This window comes from Taudactylus pleione, unplaced genomic scaffold, assembly GCF_031769625.1.
Source record: "Taudactylus pleione unplaced genomic scaffold, aTauple2 ptg000967l, whole genome shotgun sequence".
In the NCBI taxonomy this organism is placed as follows: Eukaryota; Metazoa; Chordata; class Amphibia; order Anura; family Myobatrachidae; genus Taudactylus; species Taudactylus pleione.
In genome coordinates, this window is record NW_028285368.1 from 3,716,106 (window position 1) to 3,740,339 (window position 24,234).

A 24,234-nucleotide genomic window follows, 5' to 3' on the forward strand; every position below is an offset into this window, starting at 1 on the left:
TTGGCACCCTTTTCAGCAATTCAAATGAATTTTTAAAAAATAGCTAGATTAGACTTAAGCATGATAAATTACAAATTAGTGTCACCTGTGATATATTGTCAGTGCTCATATGACTTGAATTAACCAATGAACGATGGCTTTAATGTTTAAAAAGGCCACTTTTTATTCTGTTACTTTGTCAGAATGGTGAAGACAAGAGAGCTGTTTAGGAGCCTTCCTCCCTAATTATTACCCAGTTTTGTTCTATTAATGTTTACAATTGTAAAGTCCACCGGAATATGCTGCGCTATATAAGGAACTGTTAATAATAATCAGAAATGCTATTAACCAAACAAAAAACCTCTAAAGGGTACAAGGCCATCTCCAAAGACAGCGGCCTCCCTGATCCAATGGTGCACAGTGTTAGTAAGAAGTTTTCTACTCATGGAACTGTGATGAACCTCCCTGTATGCGGGGAAAAGAGGAAACATCATGAGCGAAGTCTTTGAAGGTTGGACACTCTGTGGAAGAAACACCATATAAAACATTCAATTAGCTGAAGGCTGACCTGGAACAATCAGGAGTGATGGTTTCTACACGTACCATATGCTGCACACTAAACCAAGAAGGGCTTTAAGGGCAAAGGCCAAGAAGGACCCAAATGCTGAAAATAAAAAGACTGATCTTTGCTAAAACGTACCTAGACAAACCACAACCCTTCTGGGCAAATAGAACTCTTTGGCAATGCAGGCCAGTGATTTGTTTATAGGTGGCAAAATTAAGCTTTTAAGGAGAAGATCAACCCATGTATGGTTCAACATGGTTGAGGATCCATTATGGTGTGGGACTACATTACTGACTCTGGCACTGGGGGCCTTCACCGTATCGAAGGAATCATGAAATCAGAGGATTACTGGAGCATTTTGGAGCAAAATGTGCTACCCAGTCAAAGAACACTATTTTTGGGTTGAGGATTATGAGTCCTCCAGCTCGATAAACACCCACAAAAAACAAAAGCACAATAGAATGGTTAAAAAGTAAAAAATGCACTGTTTTAAACTGGCCAGCAATAAGTCCTGGCCCCTGATTCTGAGTCACACGCAATGCTGATGTTCACGCAGTTGAGCGATTATTTGCAACAGCGCATGCACAAAATATTCTGACAACCTCATCTGGTGCATGCATTACGGTGTACGCAGAAAGGTGCTGTTGCGATCGGTACAAATGGTATCAGAAATGTTGCAGAAAAGTTATGGGCATTCCTGGGCAATGACTAGAAGTACACACATAAAAGGTTGGTTCGTGGGCATGTTATGGGAGTGTTGGGGGTGTGTCAATGCAAGCATCTGCATTCCCAGACGGACAGTCATCTGGGAATGTAAAGATATAAAAGTTCCAGTTTGAGTTGTAATTGGCTATTTTCAAAAGTTCACTTATAATATTAAGCTGTGGGCTGATAAGAAGTGATGAGAAATGGCCAACAAAAAGACTGTGGTGTCAGGATTAAGGCAGCGGAGAATTTCTAAGATGAATAAAAATTGGTCTCATTATACAGATGTGTTCTCATACATTCTTGCTGGATGTAGTCAGAAACCCAACCACCAGCATGCTGATGGTCACAATACAGACAGCGGCATCCCAACTGTCACAATCCTGACAGATTCCAACGGTAAGTATTAAGGCAAGGCACAAGGGGGAGGGTTAGGTTGTGGGAGGGAAGAGTTAGGGTTATGTTGCAGGACGGGACGGTTAGGCTGCGAGAGGGGTGGGTTATGCTGTAGGATGTTATGCCGTTGGAATATTGAAAGTCAGGATGCATTTTGACAGTCAGGATCCCGTACCAAACCCATTTTTGCTACAGTCGCACCAAAGACACATTTTGGAGCGCCAGGTCCTGTGCAACTCTGCCAGCACAGGGCATCTTTTTTGCCCAAAAATGGGACATGGTGGAGAGATCCATTTGCATCCAAGATCCTGAACTTACAACTATCAGGGAGCTATGGGAAGCTATCCAAATGGCATGGGTCCACATCTCTTCAAAGGTCTTCTGTCCACTTGTGGAATCGATGTCACGCCAAATTGCTGCACTTCACCAGGCTAGAGGGGGTCCTACAGGATACTAGGCATCCATCCCATGATGTTTGGCAATTCAATGTACGTATGTGTCCACAAACATCTAGCCTCGGTATGCCACGCAGCGCAACTTGTCTGGTTGGGCGTGCAGCACAGCCAACTGGACAATACCACACGCAACTGTGGGAGCGCACATATTGGCCGTACACACTGACAATGCGGCCGATATGTAGTTCCGATCCAGCCAGAAACGACATATCGTGCCGACATCATCTCAGTGTGTAGCCAGCTTAAGGGACCCATGTACTAATAATTGCGTAATTGCCACGAATGTTAAGGATCCATTAACGGGAGTTTTACCGCATTTACCATATATACTAAGCACCTTAATGCGATACTTTTCCAGTGCTTTGTTCCAGTGGGTAATGGCGTTACCCAATAGAAGCCTGTTGGCTTCTTATCGGGACGCCCTCCCAGCTCCCCCTGCAGCGTGTACGTAGAAGGATGCCAGAGGGACTTCTGTGTGTTAAACCCGGAAGTCCCTCTAGCCGAGGCTATCGCAAAGAACAGCTCTTATCGGGAGCACTGTCCTTTGCGATTTAAATTGCATTTATAAGTACATACCGGGGTAATTAACCACGTCGCAGATGCGATGCTTAGTACATCCCACCCCATAGATTTAAAAATTAAAAAAAAAACAAGGTGGACGCCAATGGGACTTTTCTCCCTGGGCTCTATTTGATCTAGCATCGGCCCTGCAAGTTGTGACGTACTTGTATGACAAGCAGCCCACTGGCGCCTGTCATAGCAAGCAGAGCAGCCTGCGGAGGATCTCTTAGCACAGAGAGTTGAGGCCATCCTTGTCTTGTGAGACAGAGCTGCACCCTCGGTGGGGGATTGATAGGCCCCCTCTCACTGGCTGCTCTGCTTAGCAGCTGTGAATAGATGCCGTGCACATGCACTGTGTGTCTATTCACTGGAGACAGGGACTGGGGGCATGCCCAGCAGTTCTTGGAGAGCTGGGTATGACCTCCCAATGCCAAAAAGGTGGGGCATGTCTCTCAAACATGGCCTTTTATGCAAGGCCCACGACCCTTGTCACAAGGCCACAGCCCTTTTTACTTAGGAGCATGCAAAGTTCCCAATCTCCAATGCTAGAAACCTACATAGGGACACTCTATGAAATTTTTTCAAGGCCACTTTAAATTTTCAACCCACCTGAGTCAGCATCAGCTAGCCCCGACATGCAGATGCTGAGAGACTTGAAAGAATAAAGGTGGATTGAAAAAAAGCAGAGGTGAGGTGCAATGACTAAGGAGGAGAGGTGAGTTACAAACCGTGCAATGACTAAGGAGGTGAGATGGATTGACTAAGGAGGAAAGGTGAGGTGGAATGGCTAAAGGAGGAGAGGTGAGGATGAAAGAGATTATGGGGACTTTTTTTTTGTTTTGTCTTTGAAATATACTACAGTTTATCATGGCATATCGCAATGCGGCTATTGCCATATTTATATTGTTATGCTGAGACAACCTTGTGCTAATGGTTTGTCTGAGTGTAGATATGCCTGATATCTGAAATACAGGACTTGTGACTTGTATAGGCATTGTTCAGTTTATGTACACTTTATTTTCTCATTATATGGTTGTTCTTTTTATTATTTCAAAAAAAATTGCTTTATGGCAGTGTTTCTCAGCCTCAAGCGTGAAATACCCCCACCAGGTCATGTTTCGAGGATTTTGGCCTGTGGAAGCGGGTGGGATAATTACTGACTTTCTCACCTGTTAAATTTAAAGACATCCACAAAACATGACCAGTTGGTGATATTTACTGTTAAGTATTGGAATTAAAAACTCATGGTTTATTGTGAAATCCAGCATTTGGAAATCTCCCCCGTCAGTATTATATATCGGTCATTGGGATGTACTCTGTGTTGCACAAGAGTGACCAGGATGGGCTGTTTTGTATGGCATAATCTACTATGCGCTCTGTATGATATTGCGTTCAATAAAATGTTCTCTGCATTGTATGAGGTCACTACAATGTATATTAAGTAATTGCCTAGCTAAGTACTGTATATACTACAATTCAGTATGTTCTTAATGATGAACCATTAGGAGGAGTGAAATTCTTAATTTAATAAACTATTACTTCTTCATCTTCAATGGAAATGGTATGTCTCAGCTCAGGTGGCTCTGCAATGTTTACCCTTTACTTCCCTAGTCTGTTTGGTCAGAGTTTCCAATTTGCTCTGCAGAATAGAGAATAATTTATCCTAATGTACAGCATCAGCCACAAACATGCAGAATCCCCAGCACAGCTGGGGTTAAAAAGTTTGCAGTATAAGGTCATATAGAGGTCCTGGGTAAGATCAGCACACTTTGTCCATTGAAGAGTGTGAGGACTAGTAAAAGTAGATAGCTATACTTCTTTTTAAGTGGCTTGACATTTTAGTCTCAGTTGATGGCAGAAGTGCAGAAAATATATCTAAACTTAATTTCACACTATTGAAATTCATAAAACGTCTGGGGGCCTAGACGACCGCCTGACCCCCGCCGATCTACTTTATATTTACATACCAGCACTTCTAATTACTAATGACAATCGCTGATCTTTGCTAAAAATATAAGTGGGATGTTAATTTGCTATACCATTTGGCACAACAACTTTAGGTGGACACTATAAATTCACAGCAGACATATGGGGCCACGTCCCCACTCAGTCTCCCCCCGCCTGGCCAAACCCCACAGCCATGCTCCCCCAATCACAGTGCCCCCTGTAATTTTTTTTCTGGATCCTCCCCTGGTCTGATATATATTACAACTATATCCAGGTAATACTGAGAAATAATCAATGGTGCAGTATGAGTAATGAGAAGAATAAAATGTATCATTGCTAATGTGGGGTGGAGAATGTGCCCTGTATCCAAAATAAGGAGAAATTCAAAGTGCTCTAGTAGACTCTTGAGTGCCCTCCAACAGGAAGATGTTATGAGCCTATTATTTACATGAGAAGACATCTCTACTAATTGTCACAGCGGCGCTCAGCACAACATTAGAAGCCCACTCATCGAGGACGGTACGGCTATTACAGCTTTCAGCAGGACACTGATTACTTCACGGAACCCAGGACTTTGAGGTGACTGGGAACCAGCTAGCCACGTGAGACATATCAGAAGTGCATTAAGGTGTGACCCTTATGCTAGTTTAAAATATTTTTTTTCTCTTGAAGTATTGTGATTTGTAAAATGTCTGGAGCGTGTCACCTCTAACATTTTTATTGGGAGTACGGACCTCCTTTACAAACAGGATCCTCATGTATGCAACATAATGTGTCTAACACATTTTCATTGGAAACACTATATTATAGATGTTTTGTGGTATTTGGTGTCTTTGTCATGTGATATGTTATTGTTTATTGTATACTGATATTAGGCTCTAATTTATTTATCTCATATACCTAGGTCCAATTTTTTGACTAGATTTAATATGATTGATTCTTTTTACTCCAATAAAATTATTGATATACCTGTATACATTTTTATCAGATAGTTTGGTCTTTTCTAGTTACACTTATGGTATGCGCTGGGATTTTATTTACTTTTACATACTACTTTATTTACTTTTACTTACTATGTTAGGTTGCTGCTATGGAATAGTGGGGGATAGTGCCCCATGCCCCATTATTCCATAGCAGCAGTCTAACATAGTGTCTATGTGTGTGTGTTAGAATTAGCGCAGCTTCCGTTTTTTTTCTTGCATACTGGTTGCATAACATTGCAACTTAGATGCATTTCCGGAGGAAAAAAAGACACCCGGCACAATCAGCGTCTCACGGGATCTGTCGCGCCAAGAGGGGCGTTTTAGCACGACTGTAGCAAAGATGTATAAGGACACATCTGTATTTCACATAACATGAAATGCCTTACTTTACAGAAGACAGAAAAATGAACAAGCAAGATGAAAATATTCAGACTGAAGTATATTTAATTAAGGTTTATACATTAGAAATGTATTGTAAAAAGGTGTAGGCGAGATGGGAGGGGATGAGGACAGGGAAAGGAGAGAATGAATAAAAGCAGGGTACAGGGTTGTTGCATAATTAAATAATTGTATATATTACCAAAAAAAAAAAAACAACACATTAACAAATACAAAAGATAATTGTGTAATATAGCCAGATATGACAACCGCATCACTTTCTATGTGCTCTTCACATTAAAATAAATGGAGGCCTGGTCAATGCATCAAGGCAATCCCAATTTTCATGTGCATAATTTGGCTCTAAATGTTAATTCATTCAGAAGGTCAGGTACCTCAGGTTATGTAGATATGTATTTTTTGCATTAAATGGGCATTTCCATATTGCGTTTGCACACCAAGAATGTGTATGTATAAGGCAGCATGCAGACTAATGCTGGGCATACACTGGCATATAAAAAGCCTGTCAGACCGACAGCAATTTTATCTGGCAGCCAGACACCCTGCAGCTATTGTGGGCATACACTGTTATGTCACACTGTATGGCCACACCATATCTGGCTTCCTGCCCTGAGGAGAAGCCATTTCCCTGTTCCTCTACAGTGATGGAACGGGTGAAATGTCCGTCAGTCGGCCACAACAAAATATCACATTGGACATACATGCTGGACGACCCAGCGTCCTGATCGATATTTACGGATTGGTTGCGCGTAAACACAGAACAATTATCTGGGCGATCCACTTATATTAGGTGGATTGTCCAGATAGTAGTATAGAGTATGCCCAGCATTAACTTGTCAGGAAGCGTATCCCTTGTGGGGGCTTGAGGGCAACAAAATACACTCATGAGCATGATGATCACCAAGTTTCATATATTTATTAATAACACTGTCCAGACACTACCCTCTTGTGTATATGACACTTCATATAAGATTATGTACAAATAGGGTGGTGCAACTCGCATTTACTACTAACTGTAAAGCTGCATCTCAGCACCTTCTGTACACTATCCTGATATGTACAGTAAGTATATACACTTGTTACTCCCTATGTATACCTGAAGCATGTGTTTGTGTTGCAGAGCTAGACTATGCATATACATGTAAATGTGGGTCTTTTTGCATTAAAGTTTGGGGTAGAATAGCACTCAGCCTTTCACAGACACTCAGGGTGTAAGTATGATAAGTGTAAGGATGAACCATTTTAAATTCAATTACTATTTTGTATTAAATAAGCCATACTTTACTAATTAAAATAAAAATCCAAGCCTGTTTTGCACTGGTAGTTGTTCAACTACAGCATCCAGGGGAAATGTTTCACTGTCATGTATTTTTGGTTTCTAGTCTATACAAGATCTGTGCTCTTCTCTTAAAACTCCTTGAGTGTGTGCTGTCCAGCCATCGTACTGAGTGGAGTGTGTGCTGTCCAGCCATCGTACTGAGTAGAGTGTGTGCTGTCCAGCCATCTTACCGAGTTGAGTGTGTGCTGTCCAGCCATCTTACCGAGTTGAGTGTGTGCTGTCCAGCCATCTTACCGAGTTGAGTGTGTGCTGTCCAGCCATCTTACCGAGTTGAGTGTGTGCTGTCCAGCCATCTTACCGAGTTGAGTGTAGGGTTAAAATATCCAGTAAAATAGATTCTTATATATGGTGAGTAAATAGTATTTTTTCTAGATTTAAATAATCATACAATTTATGTACAAACAAAATGTTGTATTTTCTTCTGCTCCACCTGCATAAAATTGTGACTGAACATAACACTCCAACTCATTTTACTGATTTTCATGAATACAGATAACTGCAAATAGAGAAAAGAATAAAAAATAAAAAAATTTCCCACCAATCTAAAATTCCTAATAAAGGGTATTTTACTCCCTTTGCAGACAGGAATTTGTAACAAAGCTTTAAAAGGGAGAGGGGTCATTCACTGTCCTAGAGTGCAACACCTGACTGCTTGTGAGCAGCGCTACTGCCATGAAAGCTTCCTTCTTCCAGTTCTCCGATTTGGCAGGGATCCGTGGCACAGTTAGCACATGAGATAAGATTTCCAGAGGAATTTTTGTTTAGCATTCTTAAAATTCCATGTTATACTAAAGATAGTCTCTTCCACAATCTTAAAGTGCATTTCTAATACCAACTGTACATTCAGTAAATTATAAAATTATATTACTGGAAAAATGGTCATTCCACTGTATGGTCCATCCGACTATGGGCCTGATTCTGGAAGGATCGTAATTGCAAAGCTGCATGCAGGCTATAGGTATATGATGTATGCACGCAGGCAGGTTTGTAATTGTGATCCCTGCAGATATGGTAATGCAACAGTAGGCTTCACGCTTCTTGTGCATTACATACCCGAGCTGCATTGACCAACGCAGCATCAGATAATCTGCGTACCATCGGCCAGCTGTGGTGAACCATGAGGTCCCTCAGCCGGCCGCCGCAGTTTAAAGGTTCCCTCCCCCACAATGGCGGCGACACACCTCCGGTTCGGGAAACGGAGGCCATCGCCGCCCTCTCCTCGCCCACAAACAGCAGCAGACTGTCAATTACTGACAGTCGGCTAACAGTCTGTGAGCTTGTTAGCAGGACCCATTCTGCACACTCACAGTAAGGGTCCTGCACCTGTGCAGGTTCCCGAATATCGGGAATCTGTGTTCAGCAGCTAGCGTGCACTGCTGAATCAAGCCCTTAGTGCGGACATCCAGCTCGCTATTAGAGTAGCCATAACATAATTTCAGGTTCTAATTATCAGCCACTGTACACAAGGACCCAGCTGCTTGAGATTCAACTTACTATACCAGCTATTGTATAGGATATCCCTAACCTCGTGCCTGTATGTATCTAAATAAAGATTTGCCTGTTTGACTCCTAAGTGATTTATTTACACAGCATTATTTGAGGTTGAACTAAATATCACTTAGCAGTAGGGGTGAGCGGGTTCGGATTTCTGAAATCCGAACCCCCCCAATTCGAGGCCGATCCGAGTCAGGCTCGACTTTTCCCGCCTGACTCGGATCTGAAATCGAGGCAAAACGTCATCATCCCGCCTTCCGAGTCTCGCGGGTTTTGGATCCTATATAAGGTACCCGCGTCGGCGCCATTTTCTCACTCGGCTGTGGACAGTGAAGAGGGAGGGTGGGAGTTAGGGCTGGCTGGGCTGTGTAGTGTAGTGTAGTGCAGAGTAGTGTTGTGTTGTGTTGTGCTGTGCTGTGCTGTGCTGTGCTGCGCTGTGCTGCGCTGCTGTTGTCCACTACTTCAAAGTCCATAGGGGCTGGCTGTGTTGTGCTGTGCTGCTGTTGTTAATAGGGGCTGTGTCCACTACTTCAAAGTCCATAGGGGCTGGCTGGACTGTGTTGTGCAGTCAGTTCTCCATAGGGGCTGTGTCCACTCCAAAGTCCTGTGCAGTGTCCCAGTCCTAAAGGGGTGCTGTAGTGTTGTCCAGGGGGTGCTCTGTCCATCAGGGGTGCTCCCCCCAAGTGCTAAAAAAATATTATTTTTCTGTGTTTGTGAATTGTGTGCGCAGTAGCCGCACGTGCATCAACAAAGTAGTGCCAAGCGTGCGCCTGTGTCATAAGTAAAGGGCCGGCTGGCTTGACCGTTAAAGGGTGCTGTAACCCCCAAAGTACACTCCAAACCAAAAAAAAAATTATTTTCTGTGTTTGTGAATTGTGTGCGCAGTAGCCGCACGTGCATCAACAAAGTAGTGCCAAGCGTGCGCCTGTGTCATAAGTAAAGGGCCGGCTGGCTCATTTCTTAAAGGGTGGTGTAACCCACAAAGTGCACTACTCTCCAGCAAAAATAAAAAAATATTTTCTGTGTTTGTGTGCGCTTTAGCCGCACCTATATATCAATATAACATAAATGGAGGACCAAACTTTCTCCGATAAAAATAAAATAGGGAAAGATCCCTTCCTCCTAGTGCTATTGCTGCTGCTGGGAGTTGTTCATCATCCCAGAGAGGAAGTAGGAACATCACTACTTTTACTAAACAATTGACCCTCCAACAGTCCCTAGCGATGAGGATGAAGTACGACAGCAGTCATCCTGAAGCAAAACGTATAACTGAGGCCTTGACTGCTATGTTGGTGTTAGACGTGCGTCCGGTATCCGCCATTAGTGCAGTGGGATTTAGACAATTGATGGAGGTAGTGTGTCCCCGGTTCCAAATCCCGTCTAGATTCCACCTGCATCCTCAAAGCAGCAGCGACAAGCGTGCGTCTGTCTGTTAAAGGATTACATCGGTGACATCATCCAAGTAGGCATGTCAGACAGTCCGTACCTCTACTGGCAGGAAAAAGAAGCAATTTGGAGGTCCCTGTACAAACTGGCTCTATTTTACCTGAGTTGCCCCCCCTCCAGTGTGTACTCCGAAGGGGTGTTTAGTGCAGCCGGGAACCTTGTCAGCGAAAGGCGTAGGAGGTTGCTTCCACAAAATGTGGAGAAGATGATGTTCATAAAATGAATTATCAACTCTTCCAGGGAGACCAGCCTCCAGAACGTACAGAGGGACCTGTGGTTCCAGCGGGGACGAATTAATACTCTGTGAGGATGAGGATGTACACACTGAAGAGGGTGAGGAATCGGTGGATGAGGAGGATGAGGATGACATCTTGCCTCCGTACAGCCAGTTTGTGCAGGGACAGATTAATTGCCAGCTTGTTTTGTGGGGGCCCAAACGAACCAATCATTTCAGCCACAGTCGTGTGGCAGACCCTGGCGCTGAAATGATTGGTTTGTTAAAGTGTGCATGTCCTGTTTATACAACATAAGGGTGGGTGGGAGGGCCCGAGGACAATTCCATCTTGCACCTCTTTTTTTTCTTTGCATTATGTACAGTTTGGGGCCTAGTTTTTCAAACTGCCATCCTGTCTGCCACTGCAGTTTCACGCCTAGATGGGTCACGTGTTTGTGCCGCCCACTCGTGTCGCTTAGCATAGTCATCCAGCTACCTCAGTGCAACCTTTTGGACATAAAAACACTATTGTGAGGTGTGAGGTGTTCAGAATAGACTGGAAATGAGTGGTAATGAAGGTTATTGAGGTTAATAGCATAGGAGCAGAAAAACCTACAAATTCTGTGATTTTAGCTGTTTTTATGCTTTTTTTCAAAAAAATACAGATCTAAAACACAAAACCCAGAACCCAAAACACGGAAGGGTGGTTTTGGCAAAACCAATCCAGATCCAAAACACGAAGAAAGATCCAGATCCAAAACCAAAACACAAAACACGAAAGTGGCCGGTGCACACCCCTACTTAGCAGCCACCTACTCTCCCAAACTAAGAGATATCAGCATTTCCAATACATGACCATTGTGTTTATTTGTTAAGTACCTATTCTTCAAATTGTATTATTTGTTTTTAAATGTGGCAGTGTGTGTGTTAATGAAACTAGTATTTTAACATATTTATGTAGTCTTGCAATCCTTCTAGCTTTCACCAGCGTTGTGGGGCTTGTATATTTTTTACCACCAGTAGGGCTCTGCTTTGTATACATAGGGCCTGATTCAGATTTGGGAATAGAATAAGATAGAGCAAGTAACTGTGGACCTCATTCAGAGTTGGTCGCAAGCGCTGATGCGCTCGTAACTGACTCGATTGTTAGTCCTGCACACGCGCAGCGGCCGCACTGCGCGTGTGCAAGCCCTGGAGCGACAGAGAAACTCTGTCGCTCCGCAGCTCGCTGCCAAAGGGGCGGCTGTCGATGTTGATTGACAGCTGCCCCCGTTTGGTAGGCGGGCCGGGGGGGTGGTTTCCAAAACTGAGGCGTTCCTTTACGCATGCCTACCGTTTTGTGGGCGGCCGCACTGACATAATCAGTGATGTCAGTGGGGAGCTTCCTGCTCCATCAGAGCAGAAAGCTGCCTGGGGCTTACGAGTGCCCAGACCCAACCTTAGGGTCTGGTCGTAAGCCCCGATGGTCGCGATGGTGATCACCATAGTGACCATCAACCTGGTCGGTCGTTAAGCTGTGGGTGGTAACCCACAGCTTAACTAACGACCAGGAGGCCGCACTTCAAAAATGAAGCGGCCGCCCTCATTCAGAGAGCGCGAACGCTTCTTACAACAGCCTCTGAATGAGGGCCTGTGTACCTAGACAAACCATAGTGTAATGCAAGGGGTACAAATACATTTACTTTTGCATGTGGGGTAAATACTGGCTGCTTTTACATGTAGCCCACAAATGCTGGACAGCTTAATTTTTACACTGCAATTTAGATTTTGGTCACGTCCCTTCCAAATTTGAATCTCTCTGCACATATTAAATCTGCCCCACCTGCAGTGCAGCATGGTTTTACCAAGATGCATAGTTCCTCGCTCTATCTTAAGTTGGGTACACACCTGACAGATATCTGCAGATGGTCATTCATACACACTGAACGACAATCATCTGCATGCTGCATCAGGTCCCGGTGCCGGGTAGGGGGCGTGGCCTAATCGCAGAGGGCGTAGCCACGTCCCCTTCAGAAAACAAACATATGCGGCGCTGGGGAGGGGGGCGCTGTGTGCCCCTCAGCCCGGCGCACAGCCAATGGGGGGCACGATCAGGGTAATCGCTCCCCCCTTTGGCATAGGAGACTGTTCGGGCTGCTGCTTTAGCAGCCTTGGACAGTCTCTCAGTGCAGCCCGCTGCTGTGGATGGGCAGCTGTGCAAGAATCGGGTAAGTAGTAGCCGCTCGCGGCTCCCCCCCTCTCTCTGCACCCCTGTGTACGGGCGATCAGCTGATCGCCCGTACACACTTGTCGATGGACAGATATGTCTGCAGACAAATCTGTTCATTGGCTGTGCAGCACAGCCAATGCGATATGTCTGTGAACAACATTGTTCACAGACTTCTCATCTGTACACACTGGCCGACGGGGGCACAATATATTGGCCGATCAATTGATCAGCCAATATATATCGGCCAGTGTGTACCCAGCATTACTCTATTCCCAAATCTGAATCAGGCCCAGAGAGAATTCTATATAATAGCTACAGGAAAGGGCCTTGTTTTAAAGTTGGACCCCGCGATGACTAATATGGGACAGTTAGCACATATCAGCTAAAGCCTTCAGGTTTAGTTTTTTAGCCTTGCTCCATTATCAAATAAACGTAAATACGCTTTTTGGATATTTTGCTGCTGTCTGAGGAATCCATATATTACGCTGTTACATGTCACATGACTGTTTTACTAAAAGCGATCACAGTCTCCTACACAGCATCACTCTTCCACTTTATAAATGTATGCTAGCACATAAATAGCCTCTATTAAGGTGACTATTTCTTGCTATAAATGTTCCTTGGTGTGTCATGGATTAATGTTATGGGGAAAGTAAAACAAATAAATAAGCACAGCAGATCATTGTCTCTGAAGAGTCATATAAATCATAAGGGAAATGATAAGGATGTAGCGGAGTAGCCTGCATAGCTAAGCACATTACATTGGAGAAATGTTTGTGAAAATGTTCTGCATCTTGTATGCAAAAACAAGAGATAGAACAATTATAATGAAACCAGAACAACATACCTCACCACAGGGTTCCCATTGTACAATATATAAATTCCAGCTTCTTTATTCCCATAGATCTGATTGCTGCGGATGCTGCCTTTCCCGTTGCCTAGGACAACAATGCCAGAGCGGAGGCCGCTGTGTATCCTGTTACACTGCCAGTTACATTATGTGCACAGGGACAGTAAAGAAAACACAAATATTAATAACACAGGCTTCAGAGAATGCGAGATCTCTCTTACACAGAATAAGGAGCACAGATCACAAAATAATCATCACACACGTGGACACTGACTTTTCAAGGTTATACTATTTTTTTTGCCATTCCCCATTCTCTTTGTTAAATTAAACAACCTACTAAGAGCCTGATTCTGAGCATTGGTAATGTATGAGGCGTTCCTGGATGGTGACAGGGAGGTAACAGGGGGGGGGTGGCTAAGCAGACACATACAGATGTTGCATCTTATGGCATTGTCACAGGCGTCGCTGATGGTGGTTGCATTCACAGATGGGGAATCGCTCACATAGGAAGCCATATTCAGATAATCTGAACCTACCATAGGGCTGATGCAAGTTTGGATGGTGCGTCTAAAGATGCACCAAGCAGTATTTGAGAGTCTAAAGGGGTAAATTTACTAAGAATCGAGCCTGGTACAGTTTTTTTTTTTTTTTCAACTCTATTAGCATCGCCGAAACTCGGCGATGTGAGGCTCCTGAAACGCACAAATTTAATAAGTAGTGAGTTTAGCTGAGAGTGAGATAACCGATGGTGAAGCAGAACAAGATTTCTCCCCCGAGTAGCAAGTTTGGAAGGAGATTACTAACCTGAGATTGCAGTGTCTTCTCTCTGCCTAACTCTCAGGTGCAAGCAGCCTGCACATATCAGTGAGATATGTGTAAGCTGCTTGTGTGTTAGACCTGTAAAAACGGGGTAAATTCTTTTAAAGAAATTAAGTAGGGTCCCCCCCAAAAGGCTAACAAGCACCAGACTTGTCAGCTTGTCCTGCTACCTAAAATTACGGGGAACAAAACCAGTAGGGTTCCACCGTAATTTAGGTACCAGCACCAGGCTGCAGGGCCAGTCCTGACTTAAAATATAGGGGGAAAAAAGCGTAGGGGTCCCCCTATATTTAGAACCAGCACCGGACCCAAAACGACCAGGGTGTAATGCCGCAGCCCGGAGACCCTATTACCAGGTCTCCAGTGCCAAAGCATTATCACCCCAAGCCTGGGATCTTAGGGGAGGTGGGGACCCTCTAAAAAAGGAGTCCCCTCTCTCCCGAAACCCCAGGCTTGTTCTGAAGCCCGGAGCTCTTCCCCACACCGCTGGGCTGTGGGTACGGGGTTGTGTAAAATCAAAGAAAACTCTTGTATTTTACAGTGGAACTACAGGTGCCAGCAGGCGGCTAGCACCCGTATCTCCACTGTAAAATAAATAGTTAAATAAAGACAATACACAGACACCTTAGATAGTAGCAGTTTATTACACACATACCTCACTCATACATACTTACCTGCTGATGTTTTTGTCCCCTTGCCCCCGTAGATTCTAATGGAAGTACCTGAAACAAAGATCCTATACTCACCTCCATCCTTGCGCTGGTCTCCGTAGCATCCAGGGGGGTCTTTGAAAAACAAGAAAACGAATTACGCAAAGCCAGACGGACAAGTATGGGTATGTGTGTAGCCACACATAACGATACTTCCTCGAATGCCAGCTGACAGGACGTCACGGGAATTCCCACATCCAGCCAATCAGAGGCCGCTTCACACATAGCAGCCGCTCACTGGCTGGAATCCACGTGGGTCCCAGCCAATGAGCGGCCGCTACATGTAAAGCATAACAAAACAATAAGCAATCCCTTCAACATGCGCTATAGTATACATTATCGTAGTTGATGCTCCTTGTTAGAGATAGATAGAGATAGATATATATATATATATATATATATATATATATATATATATATATCTCTATCTATCTCCCCTCTCTCTCATTCATTTTGTGGGTAGCTGGATTGGTGTCCCATGAGTGAGGTACTTTAGGAGATTGGAATTTAAACTACAAGGAACATCAACTACGATCTTTTGATGAAATGTATACTATAGTGCATGTTGAAGGGATTGCTTATTGTTTTGTTATGCTGTGATTTTGATGAAGGAGTGGGAATACCCTTCTTTAGCTATCCCTATACATAGCCGCTTGTTATTTGAGCATGGTTTTCTCTTTTCTACTTTCAGTCGCTACATGTAAAGCGGCCGCTGATTGGCTAGCGGCCCATGAGAAATTTCAGATAACTTCAGTCATGTGTCATTTTGCGAGGTGTAAGTATATGTAACAGTATATACTTACATCTGTATGTCTTGGTTCGGGTAAGTCGTTTTTTTGTTTTAACAAGATCGTGGATGCTTACGGAGAGAAGCGCCAGGATGTAGGGAAGTATAGGATCTTTTTTGCAGGGCCATGCAAACGGATTTCTACTTGGGATAAGTGGACCGACCAGCTGGTACAGGTAAGCATGTGTGAATGAGGTGTGTATTAAACGTGTACTGTCTACAGTGTGTGTGTTTTGTCTTTAACTATTTATTTTACAGTGGAGGTACGGGTGATGGCCGCCTGCTGGCACTTGTAGTTCCACAAGTGCCAAAAAGCAGGCATGCTGGCACTTGTAGTTCCACTGTAAATACAATAGTTTTCTTTGATTTTACATAATATTACCCCCGTACCCACAGCCCAGGGGTGTGGGGAAGAACCCCGGGCTTCAGACTAAGCCTGGTGTTTCGGGAGAGGGGGGACCCCTTTGTTAGGGGTCACCACCTCCCCTGAGATCCCCGGCTTGGCTTGAGCAGCTTGGGGTGATAATGCTTTGGCCCTGGAGACCCAGTAATAATATCCTGGCTGTGGCATTACGCCCCGGTCGTTTTGGGTCCGGTGCTGGTTTTAAATATAGGGGGACCTCTACGCATTTTTCCCCCCTATATTTAAAACCAGGACTGGCCCTGCAGCCTGGTGCTGGTACCTAAATTACGGTGGAACCCTACTTGTTTTGTTCCCCGTAATTTTAGGTAGCAGGACAGGCTGACAAGCGGTGCTGGTTAGGCTTATTGTGGGGGGGAAACCCTACGTCATTTTTTTTATTAAAAATAACACTTTTTTTTTTTATTTACAGGCAGAAACATAATACATTGATCACACTGATCTGTGTATGTAACTGGCAAACTCACAGGTCACAGGCAGGTGAATTGATTTCACAAATTTTTACAGGAGTGTTGTCCATTCTCATGAGAGTTTAGAAACTCTCATCTTGGTAAATTTCCGAATCCTATCTTCACTAGTGAAAAGGTTCTCGAGTTTAGCCAATGGTGTATTGAAGAGAGTTTGCTAACTCTCCAGTATTTTCCCATAGCAAAGGAGATCTCTCTCCCGAGTTTTACATTCGTAAATTTGAGAGTGGAAAAAAATGCCCAAACTCTCCAGAGATTGCAAAATCGACCAGACTCGATTCTTAGTAAATTTACCCCTAAGAGTGCTGGCAATGGACATGACAGTCCTTGCACAAGCTGACGCACAGATGTACACCAGGGAAGGGCGTTGTAGCAAAATTAGCATAAATTCACAGACACAATTGCGGTAAAGACGCAGATAAGAAGGCGTCTGTCACCATTTCAGAATCAGCCCCTAAATCTCGCTGAATGTTGGGCTGCAGTCTCTAAGGATATATCATGGTGCCTGCACCATTCTATGCTGGGTCAGTTACGTAGCAGCTCTTACATCTATATGCACAGACCATGTAGTGCACTAATGGCACTCAGAGTGGTGCCCTCATGTAAGGAGGCCACTGGCCGTCTTCCTACATAATAATATTACAGCATTTCACAGCTGTGGCTTATTTTCATCTAGATACATCTGAGCATACAGCGTCTTACATAATAACCTCCTTTAGATAGAAACTTATTTTCAGTCTCAGTCCCCACTGTACTGTATGGTGGATAATGTCCTACTTTAGGCTGCCCTGTACTTAACTGGCTCTCTGTGTGTACGGACAAATCCTACTTCTGTGCAATGTGAAGTGTATGACCCAGTACACAATGTACAATGCTGTTTGGATGATGTGCCTGGTAACATCATCTATAAAGTATGGTTTAATAATAAATGGTAACCCCCCTTTAAATGAACATGAAACCACTTTCCGTGACTCTAAGCCAGGCAAAGCAGGCATTTGCTCACACTCGAAGTTCAGGGCAGCCCCTCTAATATTTAAAGAAACTAGGAAACTTTACTCTATACCTTGTTCCCTAGATACAAACTCTGAGATCACAACAAATTTTACTGAATGCTTGAAAAATAAATTATTTACGGCTTCTTACAAATGCTTTGGCCACTCCCTGCACTACAAATCATACTGGAGTCTATACCAGGGCCTAGAAGACAATGCACATGCTGGAAACAGCAGGCTGCCCCATAGTGTGTTTAGTGTCCCGTTACTGGAATCAGCTATTCATTGTAGGGCTGCCCCAATCCTTATACAATAAAACCGTACTCTAAAGTAACATCATATGCATTATCCGCTATACATGGTACATAAGACTACTTGTAGTCAATTCTAAAGACATGCGTCTGGCTTTTTTGGGTGCACTTTTGTATTTTAAAAAGGCAATATTTTTTTTGCAGCATTGATGACTGGACAGATCATATTAACACATGGAACAATAATCTCAAGGATACTTACATTCTATTCCATTCACAATCCATAAGTGATCTGTCTGTCAGGAAGGGAATGGAGCAGAATGCAGATCACACAGGATGATGTGCCTGGTGACATCATCTATTAATAATAAATGGTTTACCACTTGTGATCTGCGTTACACAAGTGGTAAAGACCATTCCACTTTCAATAGACAGACTTTGAATAAATAAGGCAGGGATGGGGAACCTCAGGCCCGGGGGCCGTATAAGGCCCGCAGAATCATTTGGTCTGGCCATCCGAGCTTTTTTCTGCTAGCCTCATCTGGCTAGCAGGGTGCCTAGAATGGCACCCTGCAGCCAGAATCTATGCAGCAGTGCTGCCTGGAGCGTCCTTAGAACACATCGCTGCCCTTACAGCTGCCCGGAGCATCCTCAGGACGTTCCGGGCATTGCTGTAATCACAGTTGAGTGTGGCCCCGCCCCGTGTGACATCCCGGTGTCCCGGGCCAGCAAATAATGTTATAAAGTATATATCAAAATGGCCCTAGGCAGAAAAAAGGTTCCCCACCGCAGAAATAAGGGGCAAACTCTACAGTATCACATACCAGTATCACAGGATTGGCTCCTTTGCGGATATCCACTCCTGCTTCTGTGTTTGAATGGATGTTGTTGTCAGCTATGAGACCTCCTGCTGCCAGACGTAGGAAAACTCCTGATGCCTTACAGTGGTAAATGTCATTCTTTAACATGACAACCTAATGATAGAAATTACACTGGCTGAGTGTTGGCAAAAATGCAATCATGCAAACATTGAAATACAGTATAACTGAAAGATACATGCTAGACAGTCAACACTGCATCTTAAATAAAGAATTTGGATTGGCTTTGCAATTAACCCAAGCCATCTGTACCTCATAAAGGTTTATGCCATGCTCAATAATATTTTGTATCACTTCAGCTATCTATAATAATTCATATTCTGATATTCAGATAAGATAATACAGGAAAACACTTCCTCCTAAACCTTGGTAATGCTCTTTAAGTACTTCTGGCTCTTTGGTGCAGTGGGAGGTCCAATGCCCTTTAAATAAAAATACAGTATTACCAGAATATAACCCCCTTACCTCTCAGCACCTACCTAAGGTGACACGATCACTGATAATAATTTAGAAAATGCTCTTTAAGCAATAAAAGTCTATACCTACGGAACCACCTTTGATAAAGCTGGGGGTTACCCAGCGAAACGAGTCAGTGTTTTGGCACCCCTTTATATCAGAAGGATACATCTGGATTATCCGTTTATATTGGTGTCATATTCATCTGGAACAGACTCCGTGGACCATACAACTTTGTTTGGGCAATCACCAGGGGACAGATGGACGAGCATAGCCTTGTTTAAACCATCATTTGGACTGCAAAGTTTCACCACTCCAAGGGACACTATCAGAGCATGATGTCGCTCTAGTACACTGCGGATCCCTATTATCGTGAGTTGGTTAGAGACTTATCCATTTGGAACATTTAACATCCTATTTCTGTCATCCCAAGGAGTCCCAGAGACTACATTCATAAATATTCATCCATTTGTATACCTAATTTCTACAGGGGTAGCATTGTACAATTGGCTCACATTTTATGTTTGATATTTTTAACTATTATTAAATAATTGATGTTATTAATTTTTTGATTGCACTTCACTTGGTTAATTAACCAGTAGTTCTCATAGCGCCGTATCCATCTATTCTTTGCATTTCTATTGAGTGTGACTATACTCATTCATTATAGCTGCTGTTGAAAAAACTGCCTAATTAAGCGCCTGTTGTGAAGGTTATCTTCACACATCCCTTTGGTTTGCACCTACTGAACTTGCCCTGCTTCCTACGGGACATGATCATCATACCAACACCTTATATAGCTGTACCCTGCCTTATCATTGGGTATTATGTCAATAATATATTTAACTCTTACTTTATCATCAACTAGTGGCCTGCCATGACTTCGCGCACGGGACCAATTTTTAATTTACGGCAACAGTCTTTTGCATTGTAGACGACATTAGACATTATTCCTCATGATGACAACATGATAAGATTTAGTTTTGATGTGACATGCAAAAGGGCCACATAAAGTTGTCCATATCTCCACTTCGATCAACTCCAGCCACTTTAAGGGCCTGATTCAGAGACGGACGCTAATGCGATCACAACTGCATTTTCATACGCAATAGAGATGCAAAAATATTCAAATGTCAGCAAATTTGATCTGAGCGTAAAGATGCCCACTGCTGCCTTCTCACCTGCGTACGATGACGCATACCTATGTTAACATCAGTAACATCGAAGAACATTGGCGGCCATCTTACCCTGACCTGCCGCAGCCTTGGGTGCTTTTCTGACACGCAGAGCTGTGTATGCAATCGCAGTGGCTAATTTATGCACGCCAATGTAATGGCGTTTAAACGGACAGGCATGCCTGCGTTTTTATGACCACTCCCCAATACCACCCCCAAACGCTGGCAGTCTGTCGCTCACTAAGCAATGGATTCCCCTGTGTGTGCATGGACAGGTTTATAATAAAATTCAACTACACTGTATACAGACATAGAACTGTACACCTACCCATCATGACCAGATGAATGGACATATTTGTCATGCAAATCTATTAAACTTTGGGGCATATTTATTGTCAAAGCACCATGTAGCTGGTGCAGGTCCTGGTGGTGAGATTAGGAAGAAGTAGTGATACCTGCAACCACTCGAGGACCCAAGCTCTGCTCTTCTGAGCATGCATGGGGGCCGGTGAATGCAGGGGTGGATTGGGATGGACAACCAGCCCAGGAAATTTCTGAAGCAGCCCTAAATGGGGGGTGGAGTCTGTGGAGGAGGCGAGGTCTGATGGCATATATGGGGCATCAAGATTGGCTCAAGGTATATAAGGGTTTATGGAAGAGTGTGATGGCATATAAAGGGGTATTCTGGCATATAAGAGGCATATGGAAGGGACTGACAAAGAGCGGTAATCAATGTGCAGGGGCAAAAATGATATGTCAGGAGGGTAATAAGTTATTTTTCATCACTAATAAAGCCAGAGCTGGTATAAGGCCTATGCCTCCTTCAGTTTTGTGGTCAACATTGAAATGATCCCACCCCCATTTTAATTACTATGACACTGTCACTCAATGTTACTCTGGCCCCCTTCACCCTCAACTTTATTTAATTGCTAACAAAGATAAGTTCTCTTCACTGCTATATTGTCTCCTGCTATATGTACCTAGCATAATGCTGATGTGAGAGGCTAAGGGATAGATGTACTAAAGTTTCTCAAAATGAAGAATCCTAGCCATCATTACTCTATTGCATAATAGAAAATTATAAACGGAATCTGATTGGTTGCTATGGGCAACACCACCACTTGTCTGTTTTAGAATGTACCCTTAAGTGTCTCTTCTCATAACAATACAATGAATCCTCTCCTCTAGCCTTGCAACCCATGTACCCCCTCCCTACTCCCGTCTACCTCAAAACATCAGCTCTCGAAACCAATGTAGCAGTATATTTTTATTAACTTTTTATTTAGTATTAACTACTTAACATAACATTTCTTCCTATGAGCTCTGCGGGATCTATGTACTCAGCTCTGAAGAGCGAAAAAGTGAATGGAGATAAAGTACCAACTTATCAGCTCCTGTCACTGTTTGAAAAATGACAGTTAGGAGCTAATTGGTTGGTACTTTATCCCCATCCACTTTATCTCTCTCCAATGGATGTAGTTATGAGACCGGCAGCTGCAATCCAGGCAAGGGAATTAACATAGGCGTCGAAATACTGACGCCGGAACGCCGAATCGATCGTCCTCTCTACCGGGTAAGTATACACTTAGCCCGGGGATGGGGGGGGGTTAGGTTTAGGGACCCCTGGGGGGACTTAGGGTTAGGCTCCCCCCAGGCAAGGTTAGGCTAGGGAAAGGGGGGGTTAGGGTTAGGCACTGGGGGGAGGTTAGGGTTAGGCACCCCCCGGGAGGGTTAGGTTTAGGGTGCGGGGAGGAGGGGTGAGGTTTAGGCACCCATGGTGGGGGTTAGGGTTAGGCACCCCTAAGGGAGGGTTAGGGGGGTAAAGGGTTAGGGATAGCTTAAATACTTACCCTGTTGGGATCTTCATTCTTCTGTCTTCGGGCATCGGTATGTCAGAACAATTCCCTCTCCAAGGCTTAGTACATAGACCCCTGCATCTTCTTTACAGTCCAGATGACAGCAACTCTACAATAACGTGCCAATTCCAGTGTCACAAAGCTGAAAGTACTGGGAGGAGCTGGGTACATCTCAAAGTTGACCATGATTGCTCAGGCTATGCCCTAATAAGGAGGGTTGGTGCTCAACCAGGCCCGAGGCTGCAGACTGGTCTACCTAATGGTTGATAAGTTACTGATTCTCCTCTTCCCTCACATCCCCGCCTTATCCCAGTGACATGCGGTGAGGTAAATGGCTGGGGAGGCACTGGCTAGTATCAGAGCCAGATTTACAGATACATATATGAACCCAAGGGTTCATGTGGGCATTATACAAAGGTGCAGCAGTATATATTGCTGGAAATGAGGTGAGTTTTGATCAGGGATGTGCGAAAAAGGTAGACAGGGGAGGCAGTGCCTCACCTGCCATACACTTTTACTGCAGAGTTTTGACTATAAAAATAATTAGAATAATACAAAGAAGATATTTATAATATTTTCTTATCATTTTTATAGTCAAAACTCTGAAGTATACCTAAGTATGACAAGAAAGGCTCTGCCTCACCTGACTGCACATCACTGCCTTATCCTCTCCCCGATCATCCTCCTTCCCTCACACCCCTGCCACATCCTCTCCTCCATCATCCTCCTCTCATACCGCGGCCACATCCTCTCCCCCATCATCCTCCTTCCCTCACACCGCGGCCACATCCTCTCCCCCATCATCTTCCTTCCCTCGCAACCCGGCCACAGCCTCTCCTCCATCATCCTTCTTCCCTCATACCCTGTCCACATTCTCTCCTCCATCATCCACCTTCCGTCATTGGCCGGCCACATCCTCTCCTCCATCCACCTCCTTCCCTCATTGGCCGGCCACATGCTCTCCTCCATCATACTCTTTCCCTCATTGGCCGGCCACATCCTCTCCTCCTTCATCCTTCCCTTATACCCTGGCCACATCCTCTCCTCTATCATCCTCCTTCCCTCATACCCCCACCACATTCTCTCCTTCGTCATCCTCCCTCACTCACAGTGGTGGCTCAGCTAGTTTCAGAAAGCGGTTCTGCGGTCACACTGACACAATATATGTATGTTGATGTGGCTGATTGTTTGGTAGCTTGTCAGTCAAATGCTTATAGTGTATACTTTACTGTATATAACATGGACAAGGTGCCAAATTCAACACAAATGCCATTTTCATTACCTTGCAAAGTAACACATATGTTTCAACTATATGAGTGTGAAACAATGGCTGGGAAGCGTCACAGTCACCTTCAACATGTTAATCATATGCACATTTTATTGCTGAATATTAACATGTTGCAACACCAAAAGGACAGTATAACATGCAATATATTTGTGATTGTCACAAAGCATAAGTACTTACATAGTAATCTACCAGCAATTATGTCAGAGAAGGGAGGCAACGAATGCACTGGCTTGAGGTGACATTCTGTTCCTGATTGAATAGGAGATGATTAGTGTGAGAAGCGCAAGTTCATAAGAGGCCTATGGAGGCAAAATAGTGGCTGGTGCCCCCCAACTAGCACACACATTCATTCATTACCAACACCCCAGCGGCAGCCAGGCACTCCCCTCATTCACCAATGACTCCCCTCTTCCCTCATTCACCAACGACACCCCAGCAGCTCCCAATCACCCTCCCACATTCACCACAAATGCACAGCCCAGACACACCTCTCCTCATTCACTACCAACACTCCTGCAGCACCCAGACACCCACCTTCATTTACTATCAACACCCCAGAAGATTTCAGACACCCCCCAAACACTACCAACAC

General features: G+C 44.1%; 1 protein-coding gene across 3 annotated transcripts in view; it reads right to left on the bottom strand.

Moving 5' to 3' along the window:
- The window catches only part of FBXO10 (F-box protein 10), a 149,546-nt gene that overhangs the window by 78,332 nt on the left and 46,980 nt on the right, over nt 1-24,234 (bottom strand). For all 3 annotated transcript variants that reach the window (XM_088460125.1, XM_088460124.1, XM_088460122.1), the window contains 2 exons: nt 18,814-18,963; nt 13,540-13,676 (listed from right to left, as the gene is read on the bottom strand). In XM_088460125.1, coding sequence (XP_088316251.1) covers nt 13,540-13,676; nt 18,814-18,963 — 287 coding nt within the window. The remainder of the gene's footprint in view (nt 1-13,539; nt 13,677-18,813; nt 18,964-24,234) is intronic.